Source organism: Squalius cephalus (genome assembly GCF_949319135.1).
Source record: "Squalius cephalus genome assembly, chromosome: 10".
NCBI lineage: Eukaryota > Metazoa > Chordata > Actinopteri > Cypriniformes > Leuciscidae > Squalius > Squalius cephalus.
Genome location: NC_137131.1, coordinates 31,407,510 through 31,427,867, shown reverse-complemented (window position 1 = coordinate 31,427,867; position 20,358 = coordinate 31,407,510). Strand labels below are relative to the sequence as shown.

Genomic DNA, 20,358 nt, shown 5'->3' with positions numbered 1-20,358 from the left:
CGCAGAGCTTCTATTTTTGCCAGATGCCGGAGAGCTCCGCAGCAATTCAGCACTTATATCGCGCGATCATATACTTAGATTTTGTGGGTCCTTGTGACCTCAGCTGTCAGTCATGGCCACAGCCATTCCGCAACAAATCCGGACCTGGTGGGTATTGAAGGATGATGGAGCACAGAGCCGACACGCAGCGGAGCTGATCCGCAGCCGTTCCGCAGTTGGTGAAAATCCGGGTTAAGACTTTCGTTCATCTTTGAAGCACAAATTAAGATATTTTTGATTAAATCTGTGAGCTGTCTCACTCCTCCATAGGCTTCTAGGCAATTTCATTCTGCCGGTCCAGAAAAGTTAGTACAAACATTGTTAAAATAGTCCAAGTGACTACAGTGGCTCAACCTTAAGTTTATTAAGTGACGAGAATACTTTTTGTGCGAAAAAAACAAACAAAAATAATGGCTTTATTCAACTCTTCATTTTCTTCCATGTGGGCCTCTGACGTGAGTTCACGAGAGCGCCACGATGCATGCGCGAGAACTGAGAAGATGTTGAAAAAAGTCTGGGGGGTTTTTTTGCACAAAAAGTATTCTCGTCGCTTGATAAACTTAAGGTTGAGCCACTGTAGTCACTTGGACTATTGTAACAATTTTTTTACTAACTTTTCTGGGCTGGCAGACATCGATTACCCAGCAGTCTATGAAGGAGTGAGCCAGCTCTCAGATTTCATCAAGATGTTCCGAAGATGAACGAAAGTCTTACGGGGTTGGAACAACACCTTTAATGCTTTTCAGAGTTTCTTTTTGAAAGGAATGTTGTGAACAGGATGTTTCATGTGTTGGTATGTTGTGGGAGTGTCATTTTAGAGTGTTTAGTTTAATTGATGAATTTGTTGAAGCTTGAGTGCATAAATAATTGGTAACTTAGTTGATATTAAAATGGCATTTAAGCCAATTCATAGGTCTTTAATGTGTTTAACAATGTTTAAACGGTTTCTTTTGGAACAAAGGATGTTTCTATATTGAATGCTGTGGGTTGATCTTGTTTAATGTTATTTAACAAATTAATCCACAAGACATGCATTGAGACAGGTGTAAAACACCTTTCCATGAGGTTGTTTTCTGCAATTTCATTGCAAAAAAAATTTGTATTGTATATAACACCTGATGTACTCGTTACATCATAAGAAGAATGGCATCTATGCTAATGTTAGTCTTTCTGTTTATTCCAAGGTTTACTGAAGTCAGCCGGATCCGGGCCGTATCCAGATCAGGTGGTGGACCTGCGCCTGGACCCATCTACAACTCATCCCTGAAGTGCCAGCCTCATCAGCCCTGTGAAGGCCTCATCGACACGACAGCCATCAGCACTGATCCTCAACAAACTCGTATACATACCGGCGTGACTCCGACTTCCAACCAGATGGAACTGGATAAATATTCTGAATGTTCTGATCCAATCTGACTTCTGACCTGTAACGCTGCCTGAATCATAATCATACACTGTTCGTTCTTTGGCCAGAGGAGAACTGGCCCCGACTGAGCCTGGGTTCTCCCAAGGTTTTTTTCTCCATTCTGTCACCTGATGGAGTTTTGGTTTCTTGCCACTGTTGCCTTGGCTTTTGGCTTGCTTAGTTGGGGACATTTAATATTTAACAATATTATTGATCTGCCTTAATTAAGGTGGAAGATGATGCAATTTTCTTCTAGAAACAAACTTTGTTGTATTATTTTCATGTTATCACTGTGAAGCTGCTTTGATACAATCTGTATTGTAAAAAGTGCTATATAAATAAAGGTGACTTAACTATTGTAAATTGTATCAGTGATCGATAATTTTCCATTTTTTTTTTTTTTTTTAATCAAATGTATTTTACAAATTAATGTTCTAGTAGTAATTAATTATTTGGTACTGCTGCAGGTTTCAAAATACTACTTTAGTTGGCTGAACTTATTAGATGTAGTTTAGAAAACTTAACTTTAGTTTGCTGAACTTATTGGATGTAGTTTAGAAAACTTAACTTTAGTTGACTTAACTTAAATTCGAAGTTAACTTAACTAAATTAAATCAGTTCATTGTACTTCATAACTTGTCAGGTAAACTTTTCCAAATTTGTCAGGTACACTTTTATAAATAAGTTAGTTTAACTTAAAAATATCCATGCAAAAAGATAACAAAAAATAATGAGTTAAGTCAACAAAATAATTTTTTACAGTGCACCCTTAGTTTGCATCCTCCTTTTTATTCTAAACTGAACTAAAATGGCACTGAGAATTGGGTAAGTGCCATTATGAAACCATGCTGATGGCCTGGGTCTGTGTTAGAGTTGTGAGTTTGACGTGATTAAACTCGAGGTTCTGTGGGGTGCGGACTGGATCGATTCCTTTCCTAGAGCTTCCGAACAAATGGGTTTTTGGGGTGTGGACTGATGAGGCAGTGAATCTGAGGTTACCCCGTGAGTCAGTCCCAGAACTCCTCCTGTCCGATTTTAGGGAAAAATTGGGTCTATTGGAGACGTCCAATAGATTTTTTAGGCACGAAAGAACACCACAGAGACAGTACAATCCACATGGGAAAATCTCACAGTAAGCAGCTGTGCAAAATATGATACACCAGTTATTTTGCCAGATGACAAGTTTATTTATGAGAAGTTTATTTATGTATAATCTTATTACTCTTTTAATTCTTTTTATAACTGTATCCACTGTATGTCCGACTGATTGCACTGTATTCCTCCTTTTGATTCTAAACTGAACTCAAACGGCACAAAGAATTGGTTGAGACAAACATAACTTAATTGGGGAACTTGAGAGATGAAACCATGCTGATGACCTGGGTCTGTGGTGGAGTAGTGAGTCTGATTTGTAATTAGAGTCCTAGAGCTCCTCCTGTCCGATTTTAGGGGGAAATTGGGTCCATCGGAGAAGTCCAATAGATTTCTTAGGCGCCAAAATAACACCACAGACACAGTTTAATCACCATGGGAAAATCTCAGAGTAAAACTGGGAGTTGTGAAAAATATGATAAACCAGTGTTTAGCGAGATGAGAAATGATACTGAATCTATGTATCATCTTTTTACTCGTTTAATTCATTTTATAACTGTATCATATCTCTTTTAATTTCTAAAAACTGATTTTATTTTGCGATTATTTTAATTCCTTTCTGTAAAGCACTTTGAATTGCCATAGTGTATTAAATGTGCTATATAAATAAACTTGCCTTGCCTTGGCCTTATAGTGTCAAGACAGGTACACAAATTGGACTCAATATTGTACATCCCTAGCATCCTTATCACTCATTAATAATCCATGCACTGTGTTTAAACATGGGAGAGATCCAGATGTTGTGCAGCTAATTTGAAATATAAATGGCTAAAGATGTTCTTATACTGTAGCCTAACAACAACCACCAATGATAATTGCCACTTTAAAATTATAATTATATTTTAATTTTAATTAAATGATGGCTGTGTCTGTAGGCTATAATGGAATGATAATGTGTGTAGGTTCTGTCAATAGAGGTAATCTTCAAGCTCTAAAGTAGGAGTGTTGAAACCTACTCCTGGACGGCCACGGTCCTGCAATGTTTAGCTCCAACCCTAATTAAACACACATGAACAGCTAATCAAGGTCTTACTAGGCATACAAGAAACTTCCAGGCAGGTGTGTTGAGGCAAGTTGGAGCTCAACTCTGCATGACAGTGGCCCTCCAGGACAGAGTTTGGACACCCCTGTGTTAAAGGTACAGTCTGCTTCTGTACCTACTTCAGCATTGTCCAGCTGGCATCCTGCAAGCTTAAAAGGAACCCAGAAATGATTTCTCTAGAGTCTTGATGTCTCTATCTAATGAATTCCCTGAGGTGTTACATAAAAATATAACAGCAGTACCCTTGAAAAGATATATCTGCAGCTGAGACAACTGATGTGGTGCATTGTGCATCTCTCATGAGAATGAATGATCTCGCGTTCATAACCAGAGGCCCATTTTTAAACAAACAGTTGGAGATCCCTCCACCATCCACCTCCATACATAAAATTCATACAGTGGTATATAAATATTAAAAATAATTAGAAAACCGGAATATCAAAACCTCTGGTGCATGGTGTAAATTAAATCAATGTTGTGACTCTAAATCTTATTTAGGCCATTTTTTTAATGAATCACACAATAACAGAGGCAAAATAAATGTTGGCATGAACACAGGAGTTAGCCTATTCTTTTTATTAGAAATACATGGCATATGGGTGTAATATCAGAAATACATAAATTCTGTTGGGTAGCATAACACGATCCAAATATCCATGGCCTCTTGTTCTGCATGCAAACAACAACAAAATGAATAAATACAAAGTATTCACGGTGACATTGCATTTTTAAGTATCTGCCTCAGTAAATGACTTTTAAAGACTTTTAACTGCCACCACAAACAGAAAAACACCAAGATTTTTTTTTTTATTATTATTATTATTATTATATTGTTGGTCTTTATTATAGATATGACATGAAGGGAGAGGAGAGGAGAGAGGGGAACATGATCAGGAATCAGTGACTTGAACTTGGGTTACCCAAAAGGATGTATTACTAGATGTTGGAGTGCTGCCCACAAGGCTATGGCTCCTACACCACATTGGTGTTTGTTTAGGAAGTGTGACTGTGACTGTGACAGTGACAGTGAACCCCACATTCAAAATCCAGCAGCCAACTTTATAATAAGACCTAATAAGCAAATTAGCAAATTAGAATGTTCTGTAAAATTTAAATTAATGTCACAAAGCCTTGTGAATTAAAATTTGTAGTTAATATATTAATTAATGTTAATATATGTTTTAATCATACTGGGCATTTCTCTCTTAAAATTTGAAACAAATTTTACACAATCTCATAAATCTATCCGAACACCTATCCATTTCAAGCATGTAAACACAGTTTGTGGGTGCATTTCAGGAAGCTGTAGACTTGGAAAGTCTAAGAGTAATTTTACTCCTTCACATAAGGGTGAAATTGATGCCATTTTTCTTTGCACCTGCAAGATCTGACAATATTCCAAAATGTCTGGCCAATCATTCAGTAAGCACAGCAGACCAAACATTTAAATTCTGCTCAGGGCAGTTGAGAGCAACTCTGTACCCAAGGCAAAAGATAATTATTGTTAAAATTATTATTAAAATTAGATTTACACAAAACTAAAGTAGCATTCACACATCTGAAAAAAATTTTAAAAAAAATAAAAAAACATACTAAACCCATTTACAGGATGTGAATAATGCTTTCTGGAGCAAAATTTTGTGGCATTACACACCACTGAATATTGAGATTTATTATTTTCTTAATACTCCCCATCTGCAAATTTGTGCAGATGAACTTTCCAAATACATCATCTTTCGAATATGTTAACCAGGTGTTAATAAACACTTCAGCCCTTGCAATCACAATTGTTCTCCAACCCTTCTCCATTTAAACCATTCCAGTGTCCTAAACAGACATACAGGGAAAGTTTATGTACAGAATTGTTACACAAAAATTCCAGTTTCATAAAGACAGCTGCACTCTTCATATTACATTTAAAGATTTTACACTTTATGCTGTTGAAATGTTACATATATAGAAATTAATACTATAAAGATTGAAAAGCTTGGCTACTTGCTGGCATGATTTTGGTCTTACACACCTATATTGTTCAGTGCCAGTCAAATTGATCTCACTTTGTATCAAAGAGGTCTAAGTATATTGTGAGCCAATGGTTTACCTGCTGCATTATTGCTCTATATCTGTTCAGGCTCAGCGTCCGTGCAGGTTTCCCATGGATTTCTTGGTATCTGTGGCATGGAGACGAGCAGTAGACCAATTCCACTGAGGAGAAGCAGGACAAAACCCGTGCACGCACAAGCAAAAGACCAAGAATAGTAATACTCGATCCAGATAGTTTCCTCGCTTTCTATCATCCTTTTGACTGACTGACGCATTACCTCTACTGAGATGATGGCACACAGACCTGAGTACAAAAATATGAAAAGATATTATTAAAGATTTCTCTATAGCTTTTCCATGAATATAAAAAAGATGTGGAATCTAGAAAATGAATGTTTATCTATCTGGCTGTCTGTCTATAGTTTTGTTTCAGGTAAGGCAAATTAAGCTGTGATTAGATGTTCCATCTTACCAGCAAAAGCAAAGAACATGCCAGCAGGCTTGTACAGATAGTCCTTTCCCTTTCTGAGGGAACCCAACACACACAATGTGCCCAGAATCATGAAGAGCAGACTGAAGAGGGCTATGGCTGCTGCTGAGATGTTGTATTCTGAGTAGAGAAATCAGAAAGAGCACCATGTCTATTTTAAAGTATGACTCAAGTGTGACATTGTGAATCAAATGTCAATGACAATGACTTTCAAATATGATATGACTCATGCTTCAGAACTATTTCCCTAGATGCCTCTATAAAAAGTATCTATACTCTGCACACTCTTGTATTTCCTCCAAAAACAGGGTAACTGTCCACTATGATTCTTCCACTTCATTCTTTCTTATTTCATCCTTCATTATATGTTCCTTCCACTGCTTCACCCTTACAGTACATGCCGCAGAAGAAAATAATGGTGCACAAAAGCATTCTCCAACCAATACAGTATAAAGTCAGTCCAGGCTTGAATTGATTTGACTATGAACTTACCTCTCTGAGTTTTAACTTCAAAGATTTCAGAATCTTCCCCTGGTGTGAAGTGTCTGAAGTAAGAGCAGTTGATTTCTGAGAGAAAAAAAAAATTGATTTAAATTATACATTTGAATGAAACCCCATGTAAGAATGTTCAAGGGGAAATGTATTTTCCTTTCGCCAGCTACTATTGATGATATGTGACCTTGGACCACAAAACCAGTCACATGGATCCATTTTTTGAACTTGAGATGTATACATCACCCTAAAGCTGAATAAATAAGCTTTCCATTGATGTATGGTTTGCTTGGATAGGACAATATTTGGCCGAGATACAACTACTGAAAATCTGGAATCTGAGGGTGCAAAAAAATCGAAACATTGAGAAAATCGCCTTTAAAAGTTATCTATCTTATCTAAAAGATAAAGTTATCTAAAATATCTTCTTGGAACATGATCTTTACTTAATATCCTAATGATTTTGGCATAAAAGTAAAAGCGATAATTTTGACCTATACAATGTATTGTTGGCTATTGCCACAAATATACCCGTGCGACTTGTGACTGGTTTTGTGATCCAGGGTCACATATGTGTATTATAGGCTAAGACTGAGTTTATTCATACCCTCACAATAATTCTTGTGAGTTGCCTGTTGCCTTAAGTGTCAACTGCAAAGGTTTTTTTTTATTTATTTCACGAGCAGCTAAATATATATGTTGAGTTATTTTGACAACTGTAAACGACTCAGAGTTGGCTTCATGAGGCTGCTAGAATGACATAGACTGTTGAATCAAAGCATAGCAATATTAGCAATATTCACTATTTGAAAAAGGGAGAAAATATTGCAACCTGGTGTTGTTTACCTGGAATTGCATTGTTTTATTTACAGAAATGACTGATGAGGTCTGGTTTCACAACTATATTGCTATAGTTCTGAGTTGCATGTAGAGCTACCCTTTCATTGAGTGCCAAATATACAAGCAGTATTAAATGAATCATGTGCCTTGTATTCATGCAATGTCTGGCAATGAAGTTGAGTGGCTAAAAACTGCCTCTCAGAAGCATAAATGTCCAAGATAATTTATGTCTATAGTTTTTTAATATGACAGAACAAATTTGATACTACAATGTTGCAGTCTCCTTCCTAATATTCATTACATACTCCCTGAAACTGTCATGGATCTATGTTAAAAGTAATGGACTGTATAATGGCATGTCATACAGCAGATGTGATTGTATGTTTCCAAAGTAATTCTGTCATTTTAAGTCAAATCCACCTGTCTGTTGTTAGTGACACCAAATCTTGATATGTTCTCAAAAACATGTGACTGTTACCATAAGTTTTAATAATTTTAATGATATGGGCCACAGTCGGAGGGGTATTATTTGAGAGTCAATAGGTCAAACCGTTCTCTCAGATGTGACCGTCAGTCACAGAAATGGAATTGTACCACTCTTAAATTAAGAGTGTCTCCCATCTTGGGACAGCTGACTATTTACACAGCCTAATTATAGATTTTACCAGTCACACACGTACTCACACAGCTGGGTATGTTTTGTCATGTGTTAAAAACAATCAATTGGTTAAATTAAACCTCATTTTATAGACTTTCTGATTAAACAATTTTTTATCATTTGGAAACATGTCTTAAACGGATTTGAAATCAAGCAGAGTTTGGGGTCAAAATTATTTTTCAGAATGTCTATTTACATAAATTAGCCTTGTTGATAAAAGATATTTGCACTACATCCACCCACCATTTTCTGGTTGAGACAACAAAATTGAAAAAGAAACTGAAGCAGTGAACAGTAAGGATAGTGAATATAGATTTTGACAAGACTGAAACATGTGCAAATCCACCATCCCCGTTGCATATCGGCTCAGAGAGGCTGAATAAAATAAATTAAATTAAATTAAATCGCAAAACAAATCTGTCTTGTAACAGTGAAAGAGTAAAGATAGTGGACTAAGCTTTTTACATGACCGACGCAAGTTCGAATCGACCTTTCTCATACTTTCTTCCTTTTTTCCTTTTCCCATCACATCTCAGCTCGGAGAAGCATTTATATTAAGTAAAATTTAAGAAAAGTGAAAATAAAGTGCTTAGCAGTGATCTCCATGCAAGAGCTGTCATAGCACCTAAAACAAGTTCCACAGACAGGGAATTCCCAGTAGATTTGCCGACAAGCCATGGGCCTGACTAAGGGATAGATGGATATAGGACTCTCTTCGAAGACATTCTGAAAACCTCTGATTATCTCTTGGTTTTATAATTACAGTGGATACGCATTTGGAAGGAGGAAGGGAGTTTAGACACAATTATTCATACCTTTCGATTAAAATGATTAGTCGTCAAATATTGCTTGAAATTTAGGCTGGTGTCAAGTGTGTCAAGTAAAATGTGTGACTGGAGGATGGCATGTCTCTTTCCCTTCTATTTGTACTACACCAATTTTTGTGAACAATATATACACTCAGTCAAAGGTTTGGATATGCCTAATCATTATTTATTATTGATAGTTTTCTACTATTATATACTATTTTCTACAGAATAGTAAAGTCATTCAAATAAAATAAAATTAATATAACACATGGAGTTATGGGAATGATGTAGAAATGACAATTGTTTAATAAAGAAATTGTATCTTCTATATTTCTATATCCAAATTTCTATATTTTGTCATCTTCAAAGTAGTCACCCTTTGCCTATAGATTACAGCTAGGAACTCTCTAGGAAGACTTTTTTTGACTCTTTTTTTTTTTACAAACTCAATTATCAAATTATTTAAGGTGGTTTTTAAACAGTAGGGTACAACAGGGTTAAAGGCGCACCGGGGTAAAAGGCGCATTTGATTTTATTCTCCTCTAAACCACTAGATGGCACAAAAACATGCCGCAGGACTTTCCTAAACATCCGCTTTTCAAAATGCCTGTGGACATCCTTGATGCGATTGTGGGCAGCAGGGCAAAGTTGATTCTGTGCTAAATTGATATAATAGGCTATTTAACGTTCTTTAAAATGTTATATATTTAACGTTCTTTAAAATGTTGTAGATTTAAGTAGCAAATGAGAATCGCTAAAAATTATTGCAAAAAGGCGCCCCTGCTGTTGGGGTGAAAGGCACAATAATTAACATGATAACAAAATGCTGGCTGACTTTTCCATTTGTTTACATGACATGGTTAGATTCAGATGGTAAATAACAAATATCAAAGTTATAATGAAACCATCATTGTGGCGAGCAAGACGAGGCCGAGGGCCGTGAGAGAGCGGCACGAGGCCGGTGGCGTGATTGATGAGCGACACCTGCGACGCACCAGTCTCGTATCTCTCACGGAGGAGCGGAAGCATAAAGGGGGAGCGACGGCAGTGGAGATCGAGAGAGGACAGGCCTGAACTTGTGTTGTGTTTTGTTTTGTTTTATTGTGACAGCAGTCATCCGTGAGGGGCTGCTGTCTTTTACTTTCATTTTGGTTCCCGCCTCCTTCTTCCCACAACATTTAACCTCCTTACAATATTTAAAAATATGATATTAATCATATCATATAATAAAATATCCTATTTATTTATTTATTTATTTATTACGACTGTAAAGCTATATTATTTTATTATGGGATCTCATTCAATACTTGCAGAATCTTTACTTTTTAAAAAAAAATAATTTTGTTTCTGTATTTTTAAAATGAACATAATTTAATGGTAGTATATTTATTGAACAAAAAGGAATTATTTTATCTATCAAAATAAACAGAAAATAGTACAAACTTTGATAAAGTGACTGTTTTGAACCATGTGAGTGGGGTAAAAGGCCAAACCACTTTTATGATTTATTTTTACGCAAAATCAGTTGCTCCATAAATTGTCAATAAAAACATACATATTTTTTCTGCAATCATACACTATGGGAGTAGTGAAAAGCACAATTTTCTTAAGGTGTGCCTTAAGAAGTGCCTTAGCCCCGTTGTACCCAACTGTCCATGTCTAATGTGTAAAGGACTTTCCATATGCTAGGGAAATGGATATATGTGCCTTTTCATACATTATTTTATAATAAAAAAAATTACATTCATTTTATAAAATAAATAAACAAATAAATAAATAATCGTACTTAAAAAACAGTTGATGTTTGTCAACAAAACTATTTTCAGCCATGTAAAAAAAACAGACCTTTAGAGCAACATTTTTTAAGATAATGAGTAACAACCCTAATCCTGTGCAGATCTTACATGTCAACCCTAATCCTGTGCAGATCCTGCATAAATCCTGTATAATTATTGTGTACCAGTAAATAATTAGTTAATCATTTACATTAATAACATTCACAAACATTGTTATGTAATATCATATAAAACAGATCCTTATTAGGTAATTAATACAAAGAATTAAAATATGTAATTAATTATTTATATTTTTATATTCATATTTATATACTGCTTTGGTTACAAAACTGCTTACACTGTGTTGTAAAATAAAAAAATCGATTTAATACTTTACAGATCTGAGGGTAGGGACTATATGTACCAAATAAAATAATAATACCAGATTATTATAATTATAATATTATAATATTATAATAATTGCCTGATCTAATTAGAGACAGACTTCAGTACTTAACTGTGACTGAGTTTTGATTATGGAAAATTCAGCTTGAAGCAATTCACCTTAAATCCTGCACATATACTATGTTCAGGAGGAGTAAAACACATTTTGAGTCTATGTTAAGACATGCTCTCCAACATTTAACCTCCGAAGACGTGTTGATTTTAAACCATCGATATTTACTTTCACTAGCTTCCATGCTTTAAAAATTTTCACCTCATTTAGTGCATGAATACAAAGAAAAAGAAAATAAAACTATTAAACAATCATTATGCAGAGACTTTATAGGATATTGAGCCAGAGATTCAGAAAGGCCTGTTTATCTGATCAACATTTCTCACTTTGTCACTTACCCCCCGGTAAGCTGATAGGTCCACAGCTTTTACCAACAAATTCTTCATCCTCAATATAGATGTATTTCTTACAGAGTCTCCAAAGGCCGAAGTGGGCTGCCTCACATGTTGTGTTTACGTTCTCCACTCGAGGACTCAACACAGCCCAGTGGTCTGTCACCACCGCTGTAAACATGGACACTGAGCCCACCAATATTACAAAAAACAAGATTTTTGTCTTGGTTTCCTTCTTCATTGTGTCCGGTATCCAATGCTAATAGACAAATAAAATGAAAAATGACACGAGAAAAATTATTTCAGTGAAGTAATCACTGAATATCTGGACAGTGTATTACAGAGACTTGATTCTTAAAGGCTCAGTGCAGAACTGTGCTTGTGCATGGATAAAAGAGGCTAAATGGCAGTGCCCTAGTATTTATGCTGAGGCCAGACTCAAGTCGCAGCTGTTGAGGCTCATCAGGAAAGTTGATGACCAAACTGGCTTGTCTCACAAGAGGTATGTGGGGGATACGTTGGGCTTCTATAAATGTGTGCTGTGAGTCTAATGTCTGGCTGTTGACATATCAGATAACCATCTGTGATAACTAGGGCGTGTCTATTCCATGACAAGCAGAATTAAGCATTAGGTGTAAGTGGGATTGAATATAACGTGAGTTATATTGTTAGTTGTTATAAACTGTTAACAAATTTTATTAAAGTGATCACTGAAGCATCTAATAAATGTAGGACAACTGATGAATTGATTCTGTCCTTTGTTCCAAAGAGAAAAACTGTTATAAATGGCCAGACGCATTCTCAAGGCAGTTTGAACCAGGGTACTTTTCATCTACTGTTTTATGAATACTATGAATTCAGACATGCTACTCAGATAACATTATGTTATTTTGTTTATTTTTTTATGGAGTAGGCATATTTGGACACAGAGTGGAGATGGAGAGGGAGAGCTTGGTGGAAGTGTGCAATTTTAAAACAAAACTTAAAAAGAATGTTCTTGGGACCTTAAAAATTGGTTCACAAAAAACTAAACCAAATTAAAACAATACAATAACACTTGGGGAACATTCTGCATTTGCAGGTAACTAGGGCAGTATTAGCCTATATGCTTTTTAGGCCTTTATTATATAAAATAACAGAAAAACTGTTGAGAAGCTTTTTTGTTTCTGTTTTGAGATATTTCTGGGATTAGTGAGGGTACTGTTGTAGTACCTTTGGTATCAGATAGTAGAACCATACCATTTAGTACCATATACGGATATAAAACCAAATTTTATTGAAATTAGTGGACATTGTGTGTTGAAAAATAACATTTTAAATAACAAATAACAACTTCTATGTTGCAGTCTCTTTTTTGAATAATACATTGTGATAACACTTAAAGGAGAACTCCGAACTCCATTTTTTTGTCAATTTGGAGTGCTGTCAGCAGTGGCGTGGCGTGGGGAAAATTTCTGAGGAAGCCAATTAAGACACAACCTCTAAGCTGTGTGTTTTAAGGGGTGGGGGCAGAAAATCATACGTTACCATTTATATGTTGCTATTTGGATGAACTATTAGAGCGCCCAGCATCATCTTACCGGGACTTACGCTTGTTACACTCGAGCACGGACTCACTCTCTCTCTCTCTCTCTCTCTCTCTCTCTCTCTCTCTCTCTCTCTCTCTCTCTCTCTCTCTCACACACACACACACACACACACACACACACAGTCAGTCCTCTTAAACATCTTTCATGGTGTTTTTTATTAAAACATTCGCAGATAGGAAACGCCAACGGTAAGCAACAAGAAGATAACCTTTTTCATTTAATACACCCTTAAATCGGTGTGACGCTCATGTAAGGATATACAATAGTGGTTATTCACAAACAATCACAACAATAAACAACAAAGTGCACTCACATGCTGCTTAATCAAAGCACGCAAGAAACGAACTGTAATCACATTAAAAAAATAACACATCGCTAAATGGGCAGTTCAGACCAGATGCGCTCTCTCTCACACACACACACACACACACACACACACACACACACACACACACACACACAGTCAGTCCTCTTAAACTGAGTTGCTGCTGTAGAGGCAGTTTAGTAAAAGATTTTTTTATCAAATACTCCAAATCTCCACCCTCCATAATTACAATTAATAATTTTAGCTAACTAGCTAAACAAGATGTCAACACAAATCCACAAATCTTCCGCTATTTCATTCATTCATTCATTGACGATGATAACGTGATGTGATTGGCCTGATGCCAACAAGTTCATGGCTTCCCTTGACACTGTCCTGACCAATCACAGGGGAGCAGTGTCGTGACAATAGCGTCACCTGATTGGTTAATCATTCTTTTTTTTTTCTATCAAGGGATGCCAACTCAGCCTGGCCTCCTCACAGACACAGGGTGCAGTACCATGTTTTCAACGCTCATTCACCATGTCACTTTTATAGGGGCGCTGTTTTACACATCATAAAACGCTCAGTAATGAATGAAGAGAGACGATGAGGAGATGACAGAAGGATTACGTAAACTGTGAGAACAAAAGTGTTTATTAAATGACGATTATATTCTGAAAAAGTGAGGAAGCCTGGCTTCCCTTGGCCTCCGCAAGAAAACGCCACTGGCTGTCAGTACAGAGAACAACGACAAAAATCGGTGTTGCCTACACCGTGTTATCCTCTTTTTAAAATATGCACCCTGTTGACTTCAATGGGGCAAGTTTTAAACCTGCTTTTAGCCTCTTAACATCCTTAATGTGTCATTACAAGTGCCCAGCCATTGTGAGTGATTCCTTCAGAGTGAACGCGGTGAATCTGACTGCAGTAGATGTGAAAGATATGAATAAAAATGATGTTATTTCAGTCAGCGCACATACCTGTATTTACATCCTGTTTTCGGTCAAAGTCCACAGTAGTCGATTGTCGAGTTCACGCGCATAGGTTATCACGCACGTGAACTCGACAATCGACTACTGAAAACTCTGAAGGAATCACTCACATGGCTGGGCACTTGTAATGACACATCAAGGATGTTAAGAGGCTAAAAGCAGGTTTAAAACTTGCCCCATTGAAGTCAACAGGGTGCAAATTTTAAAAAGAGGATAACACGGTGTAGGCAACACCGATCTTTGTCGTTGTTCTCTGTACTGACAGCACTCCAAATTGACAAAAAAAATGAGCTCAATGTTAAATTTGACAGGAGTTCTCCTTTAAAGCAACACTAAGGAACTTTTCCTCTTCGGTCGCCCTACAGGTTGGAAGCGGAATTGTCCATTACCGCTGTCGTAAATAATTTAGCCTACCGCAGCCTACCATCGCACACACGCTCGCTGTTTATCCAGCACCGGCTTTGAATGAACGATGTCCACAGACAAGGTAGAGTATGTTGCATGATTTTATGAAAGCATGATGTATTGTGACATCAGAAACGAAGAAAAACTAAATAATGACTATTGTAACGCTTGATGTATAGCAAGTCAAATTTGTAGTTTTCTTATATCTCATTCGAACTACAGAAACACGACCCGGTTTGGCAAACTTGCATAGCGAGGTTATAGCAGATATATGGCTGCAAAGCGAATCCAGTGCCTTTCACCCTGTTACGACTTGATGAACCACTGAAACCATTTTGGAAACATTATTTTAAGGTAAAAAATGTTACTTAGTGTTGCTTTAAAACAAGCAACAACATAAACAATTCTGCAGAATATTACTATTTCTGCTTTATTGTCCAGCAAGCAAATCCTCCTATAACAGTTGATGTCATTAAAGGTCCCATTCCATGGATTATTTTTATTATTTTATAATGTTTCCAGGGGTGCCCTTATAATGTTAGTATGTTTTTTAGATCAAAAATAAAATAAAAGGCATATTTCCTAGCCTGATTTCATTCCCTGGTTTTAACACTCTGTTTGAAGGGGCGTGTCTGCTGTGAGACTTCAGTGTAAACGCCCTCTGCTGTGATTGGCTGACATGCTTGCATATGAAATATCTGGCATTACATGTGGAACTATCTGGAAAACTTTTACTATTACAGCTATTATACGTTTTTACTATTACAGCTATCTGGATTAACGAATCGTGAGAAGTTTTTTAAGTATTTAGATCTATTACCATCACATAAAAGGTTGCAGTGATGATGAGCATTGAGCAGATCACAGTCTGTTGATCGCGTGAAAGATCTTATCATTGCAACGCAGTTTCTGCACTCTCACTAATGATTTCACCAATGCAAACATGATGTATATAAATACAGTAAGAGCTTCGTTGTGCAGTGTAACAGCGTCATTGGTTTCATAACGAGTTTTGGAAAGTGTCCAGAAAAACTCGCGCTGTGTGATTGACAGCTTGGGCGATAGGAAAGGGATTGTTCTTTGATCGCTTTCTGTATATTAATCACAGTTTAAGTAAGATTATTTTCATCCTACTAAGAGAAACGATGTGAAGTTGATCGCTACTTCCATAGTAAATCACTACTTACCGCTTGCTGGAATATAGTTGAAATTGCCCCCTTATGAAACGCTGAGAGAAGCCTGCTTGATATTATCCCAGGTTAGAAAAACAGTCCGTGATGAAATGGACAGAGCAAACTAACAACTTCGAATTAAACTTTTGCGGTATCCGATTATAGATAAACATCAACCACGTCTGTTGACATTTCGCCATCAATACGCCTGTGTTCCTGTGGGCGGAGGTTACGGTTCTAGTGACATCATTAAAGAAGGAAGTAGAGGGGTGTAGTCCAATCGAGCCGTTCGTTGTAGTCAACTTCTGTTAAATAAAATATCTCGCTTGGCATTGAACTTTGAGCTTTATAATTTTACAGATATTATTTATACTCTAACAACAACATTACACACTAACTAAAGTTTGAAACATGGGATCATGAAGAACGGGACCTTTAAACTAACATACATCACACACTTTATGTATTCAGTTACCACAAAATGATTATACATGATAAAAAATGATTGAGGTGCTGCTTGCTACTTAAAGCAGAGTTCTCAAACCGGTTCCACGGAGGGCCTAGTGTATGCAGGTTTTTGGTCTTTCCCTTCAATTAGTGCCCAATTAAGACCTAGACTACCAGGTGAGGGGAGATCTTAACCAATTAGTGACCTACTCAATCAGTTTGGTTCAAGGTAAAAGAGAAAACCTGCATACACTAGGCCCTCCGTGGAACCGGTTTGAGACCACTGACTTAAAGGGTTAATAGATGGACAAATACATTAAGATTTACCAATGTAAAGTTTTATATTTGTAAAACATAAATTGTAAAATTGCTGTAAAAGGCAAAGGAACCTCATGAGTAGGATAGCATACAGTGAAAAAACACAGTCTGTCATTTTATTCTTAAAAAGATGTTCTTAAGAAAACGTTCTTAAGAAAACTAACACCGCAGGCATTATGTAGACGAAGATGAGGGTGTAGATAACCCAAGCACAGCTTTATTTTCAATGGTGATGATCCAAAAACAAACAACTTAAAGGAGACATATCATGCTTTTAAATCGTTCCTTTTTACATATAAATCATACATTTGTAGTCTATATAAAGCGGAACTGCAATGCTTGGGTCTGAATTCCTCATTATTATAGCTCCACAGGCCCCTTTTCTACCCCTTTTCTGATGTGCGTCTGAGAGCAACTCGTTTTGGTGCGGTCTCTTTAAATACAATTGAGACACTTCATACCCCGCCCCCTCTCCAGGTTGCAGAGGTTCAACTCCACCCTGTTCGGCCATTTTTGTAGTTTGATGGCAGAAATACGATTATCTAGCGGCACAGAAACTTTTTATTCACACGTTATTAACAAAATGTCAACAACGGAAGACTTGTCCAGCCAGCCTTACATGTTCGAGCCAGAGTCGGAGCCGGAGCGAGATGAAAATGAAGACGACGAACCTGCAGAACAACGTCTTCATATGGATGTATCGCAATGGTGTGTTACTGTATTTACACATGAAACTTTGGTCTTCCGACCTTTTACCACCATGTCGATTTATTTTTATTAATATACGAGGAGAGAGAGCAAGACAGCGTCTAGTTTGGAGACGGTGTCTTGTTTGCTACATTTTCGCCTGGCTCCGAAGAGAGAGAGAGTGCGTGCGCGCGACCGGGTCTCTCTCTCTCTCTGCTCGTTCTTTCAGTTAAACATGCGCCCTGTCACAAGTGCGGCAGTTCATCTACATTAGACGGTGTAATGAAGCGTGTGGGTTACTACATCCAACAACCGAACATTTTAACTTACCCTCTCGTAACTTCTGCATCTTTTAGCTTGGACTACAAAATTGCAGCGAGAAATAAAAATGGCGGATTGCTCGAAGTGTTGGGCTGGAAGTCAATGTCCTTATTTGGCAGTTCCGCTGCAAATACTGTGACGTAATAGTTCACAAAACGTCATAGATAACAGAAAAATCGGAACAGGTTGAAAAATAAGGCCAAAACAGAATATAAAGATATCAACGAAGCACCTGAAGAGAATAATTTCAACTTTTCTGTACTTCTAAACACTCCAAATATACAACAAAATGCATTTAAGGGCTAAAAAAGTGGATTTAGCATGATATGTCCCCTTTAATACAAGACATGAAACAAAACAAACTTGAACTATGAGTTTGACTAAACAAACAATGAAGTGGCATGGTGGCGCACCTGGACCGTGAAGCAGAGCCAGGTCTGGACTGTGGAGCAGAGGACGAGACGTTGTAGGGTCAGGTGGCTTCCATGGCCGTAAAAGAAGGCATGGACAGCCTCCTTGGACTTAAGATGGCAGTCGCTATCACCAGAAGAACCAAAGTCAGGGGAAGGACCTCTGGGACCACCAGGCTTGGTAATCTGGCGTGGCATCCTTGACGTGAGAAGACTCTGGGGTGGCATGCCTTGACTTAAGAAGATTCTGGTGTGATGGGTACTGTGGAATTGCAAAGTCCCTCATCCACAATTCCCACTATAAATGAGGAACCATGCAACGGGGCATAGTCAATACTCGGCTAGAGCTGGAACATCGCTCTCAGGCATCAGGTAGTTCGACAAGTTGTTTAAGCCATTCTGATTACTGTCTTTTAAATCCACATCATTAAATCCCACGTGGTAGAGCAGTCCACAACACTCCTCTACGTAATGCTCAATGGGAGTATTTCCTTATGTAGATGTAGTAAAGCAACTGCTGGGTTCATGGTGGGTTGGTTGTGTTTTCTGTTATGCTGATGGCATGAAGTAAATGAAGATCAGGGAATGGAGAACTTAACTGCAGTTTTATTTCCAATGGTGATTATGCAAAAATATAAACATAAACAATAAACTTAATCAAAGATGTGAAACAAAGCATATGAGCTAGACAAAAAATAACATGAAACAGTGTAACATCCTTCAATACACAACAAAGAAATGTGGCAAACATGAGGGCTTAAATATAGGACTATGGGTAAGCACATGACAGAAACAACCAATGACAAAACAAAACTGCTAAACAAGATAACAAGAACAGAACTGATAACAAGACAAAACTAGATGTACCGCATCGCGGTACAAAATATGACCGCCGCTCAGGCCTGCACTGGCTTTCCACAAAAATAAATGACGTGGAGTAATTTGGCTGTATTGCGTGTTTATGTATATACCTAAAAAAAGTAGTAGTATGTGCATGTCTGTCTGTGTGTGTGTGTGTGTGTGTATGTGTGTGTGTTTGTGTATGTGTGTGTCTGTGTGTGTGTGTGTGTGTGTCTGTGCGTGTATGTATGTGTGCGTACATGTGTGCGCGTGTGTGTTTGTGTGTGTGTGTCTGTGCATGTGGATTTGTATGTGTGTGTATGGGTGTGTGTCTGTGCGTGTGGATGTCAGTGTGTGTGCATGCTTGCGTTTGTTTGTATTCCTGCATGTGTGTGTGTGACAGTATCATCCTAAACCAGCAACCCTTCGCTCAACAGCACCATCTACAGGCCGATGAGTGTACAGTCACTAAATGTGCACATGAATGAATTTATTTTATACCCCCCCAAGGATGAAATTCTACGAAACTTAGCAGAGGATACCCCCAGAGGATGTCAAGTTAATCATACACATGAAATATGGTGCAGTTCTGAACATCTCCACTGAAGATAGGGGCGATTAAAGCAGAATAATATTGCATTTTCATTTTTTATGGGAGGGGCGCAAATCACAAATGAGTGATTATGGGCTAGGTTGATGTGGGCCCTTAAGAGCAACATACCATAAAAATTTCTTCATCCTCGGTGCCACGGTTCAGGTAGTTATTTAGGAAAAACTGCATTTTTTTGGGTTTGGGGGGGCCCAGCGCGGGGGGGGGGGGGGGGGAGTGGCCCCCGGGGACCAAACGGAATTTTTCCGTAGAAGTCTAGTGGGGCTACATGCCCACCAAATTTCATGTTCCCCGGTGTTTCGGTGTCCCTGGTATCGTTGACGAAAAATTTACGGGGGCCCCAGCGCAGGGGGGAAGTGGCCCCCGGGGACCAAACGAAATTTTTCCGTAAAAGTCTAGTAGACCAACATACCATAAAAATTTCTTCATCCTCGGTGCCACGGTTCAGGTAGTTATTTAGGAAAAACTGCATTTTTTGGGGTTTGGGGGGGCCCAGCGCGGGGGGGGGAGTGGCCCCCGGGGACCAAACTAAATTTTTCCGTAGAAGTCTATTCGGGCTACATGCCCACCAAATTTCATGTTCCCCGGTGCTTCGGTGTCCCTGGTATCGTTGACGAAAAATTTACGGGGGCCCCAGCGCGGGGGGGGGGAGTGGCCCCCGGGGAC

General features: G+C 37.9%; 1 protein-coding gene across 3 annotated transcripts; it reads right to left on the bottom strand.

Moving 5' to 3' along the window:
• Window positions 1-4,199: 4,199 nt before the first annotated feature.
• Window positions 4,200-12,098, bottom strand: cacng1a (calcium channel, voltage-dependent, gamma subunit 1a). 3 transcript variants are annotated; one of them, XM_079883807.1, is made up of 5 exons: window positions 11,601-12,098; window positions 6,664-6,738; window positions 6,154-6,291; window positions 5,740-5,985; window positions 4,200-4,307 (listed from the first exon to the last, which is right to left on the bottom strand). In XM_079883807.1, the coding sequence occupies exons 1-4, from the start codon at window positions 11,833-11,835 to the stop codon at window positions 5,756-5,758; spliced, it is 678 nt and encodes a 225-aa protein (XP_079739933.1). In that variant the 5' UTR covers window positions 11,836-12,098; the 3' UTR covers window positions 4,200-4,307; window positions 5,740-5,755. The 3 variants fall into 3 exon arrangements, with proteins under 3 accessions (XP_079739933.1, XP_079739932.1, XP_079739931.1); XM_079883806.1 differs by having other exon boundaries at window positions 4,200-5,465; window positions 11,601-12,007; XM_079883805.1 differs by having other exon boundaries at window positions 4,200-5,985; window positions 11,601-12,007.
• Between the last annotated feature and the right edge of the window lie 8,260 nt (window positions 12,099-20,358).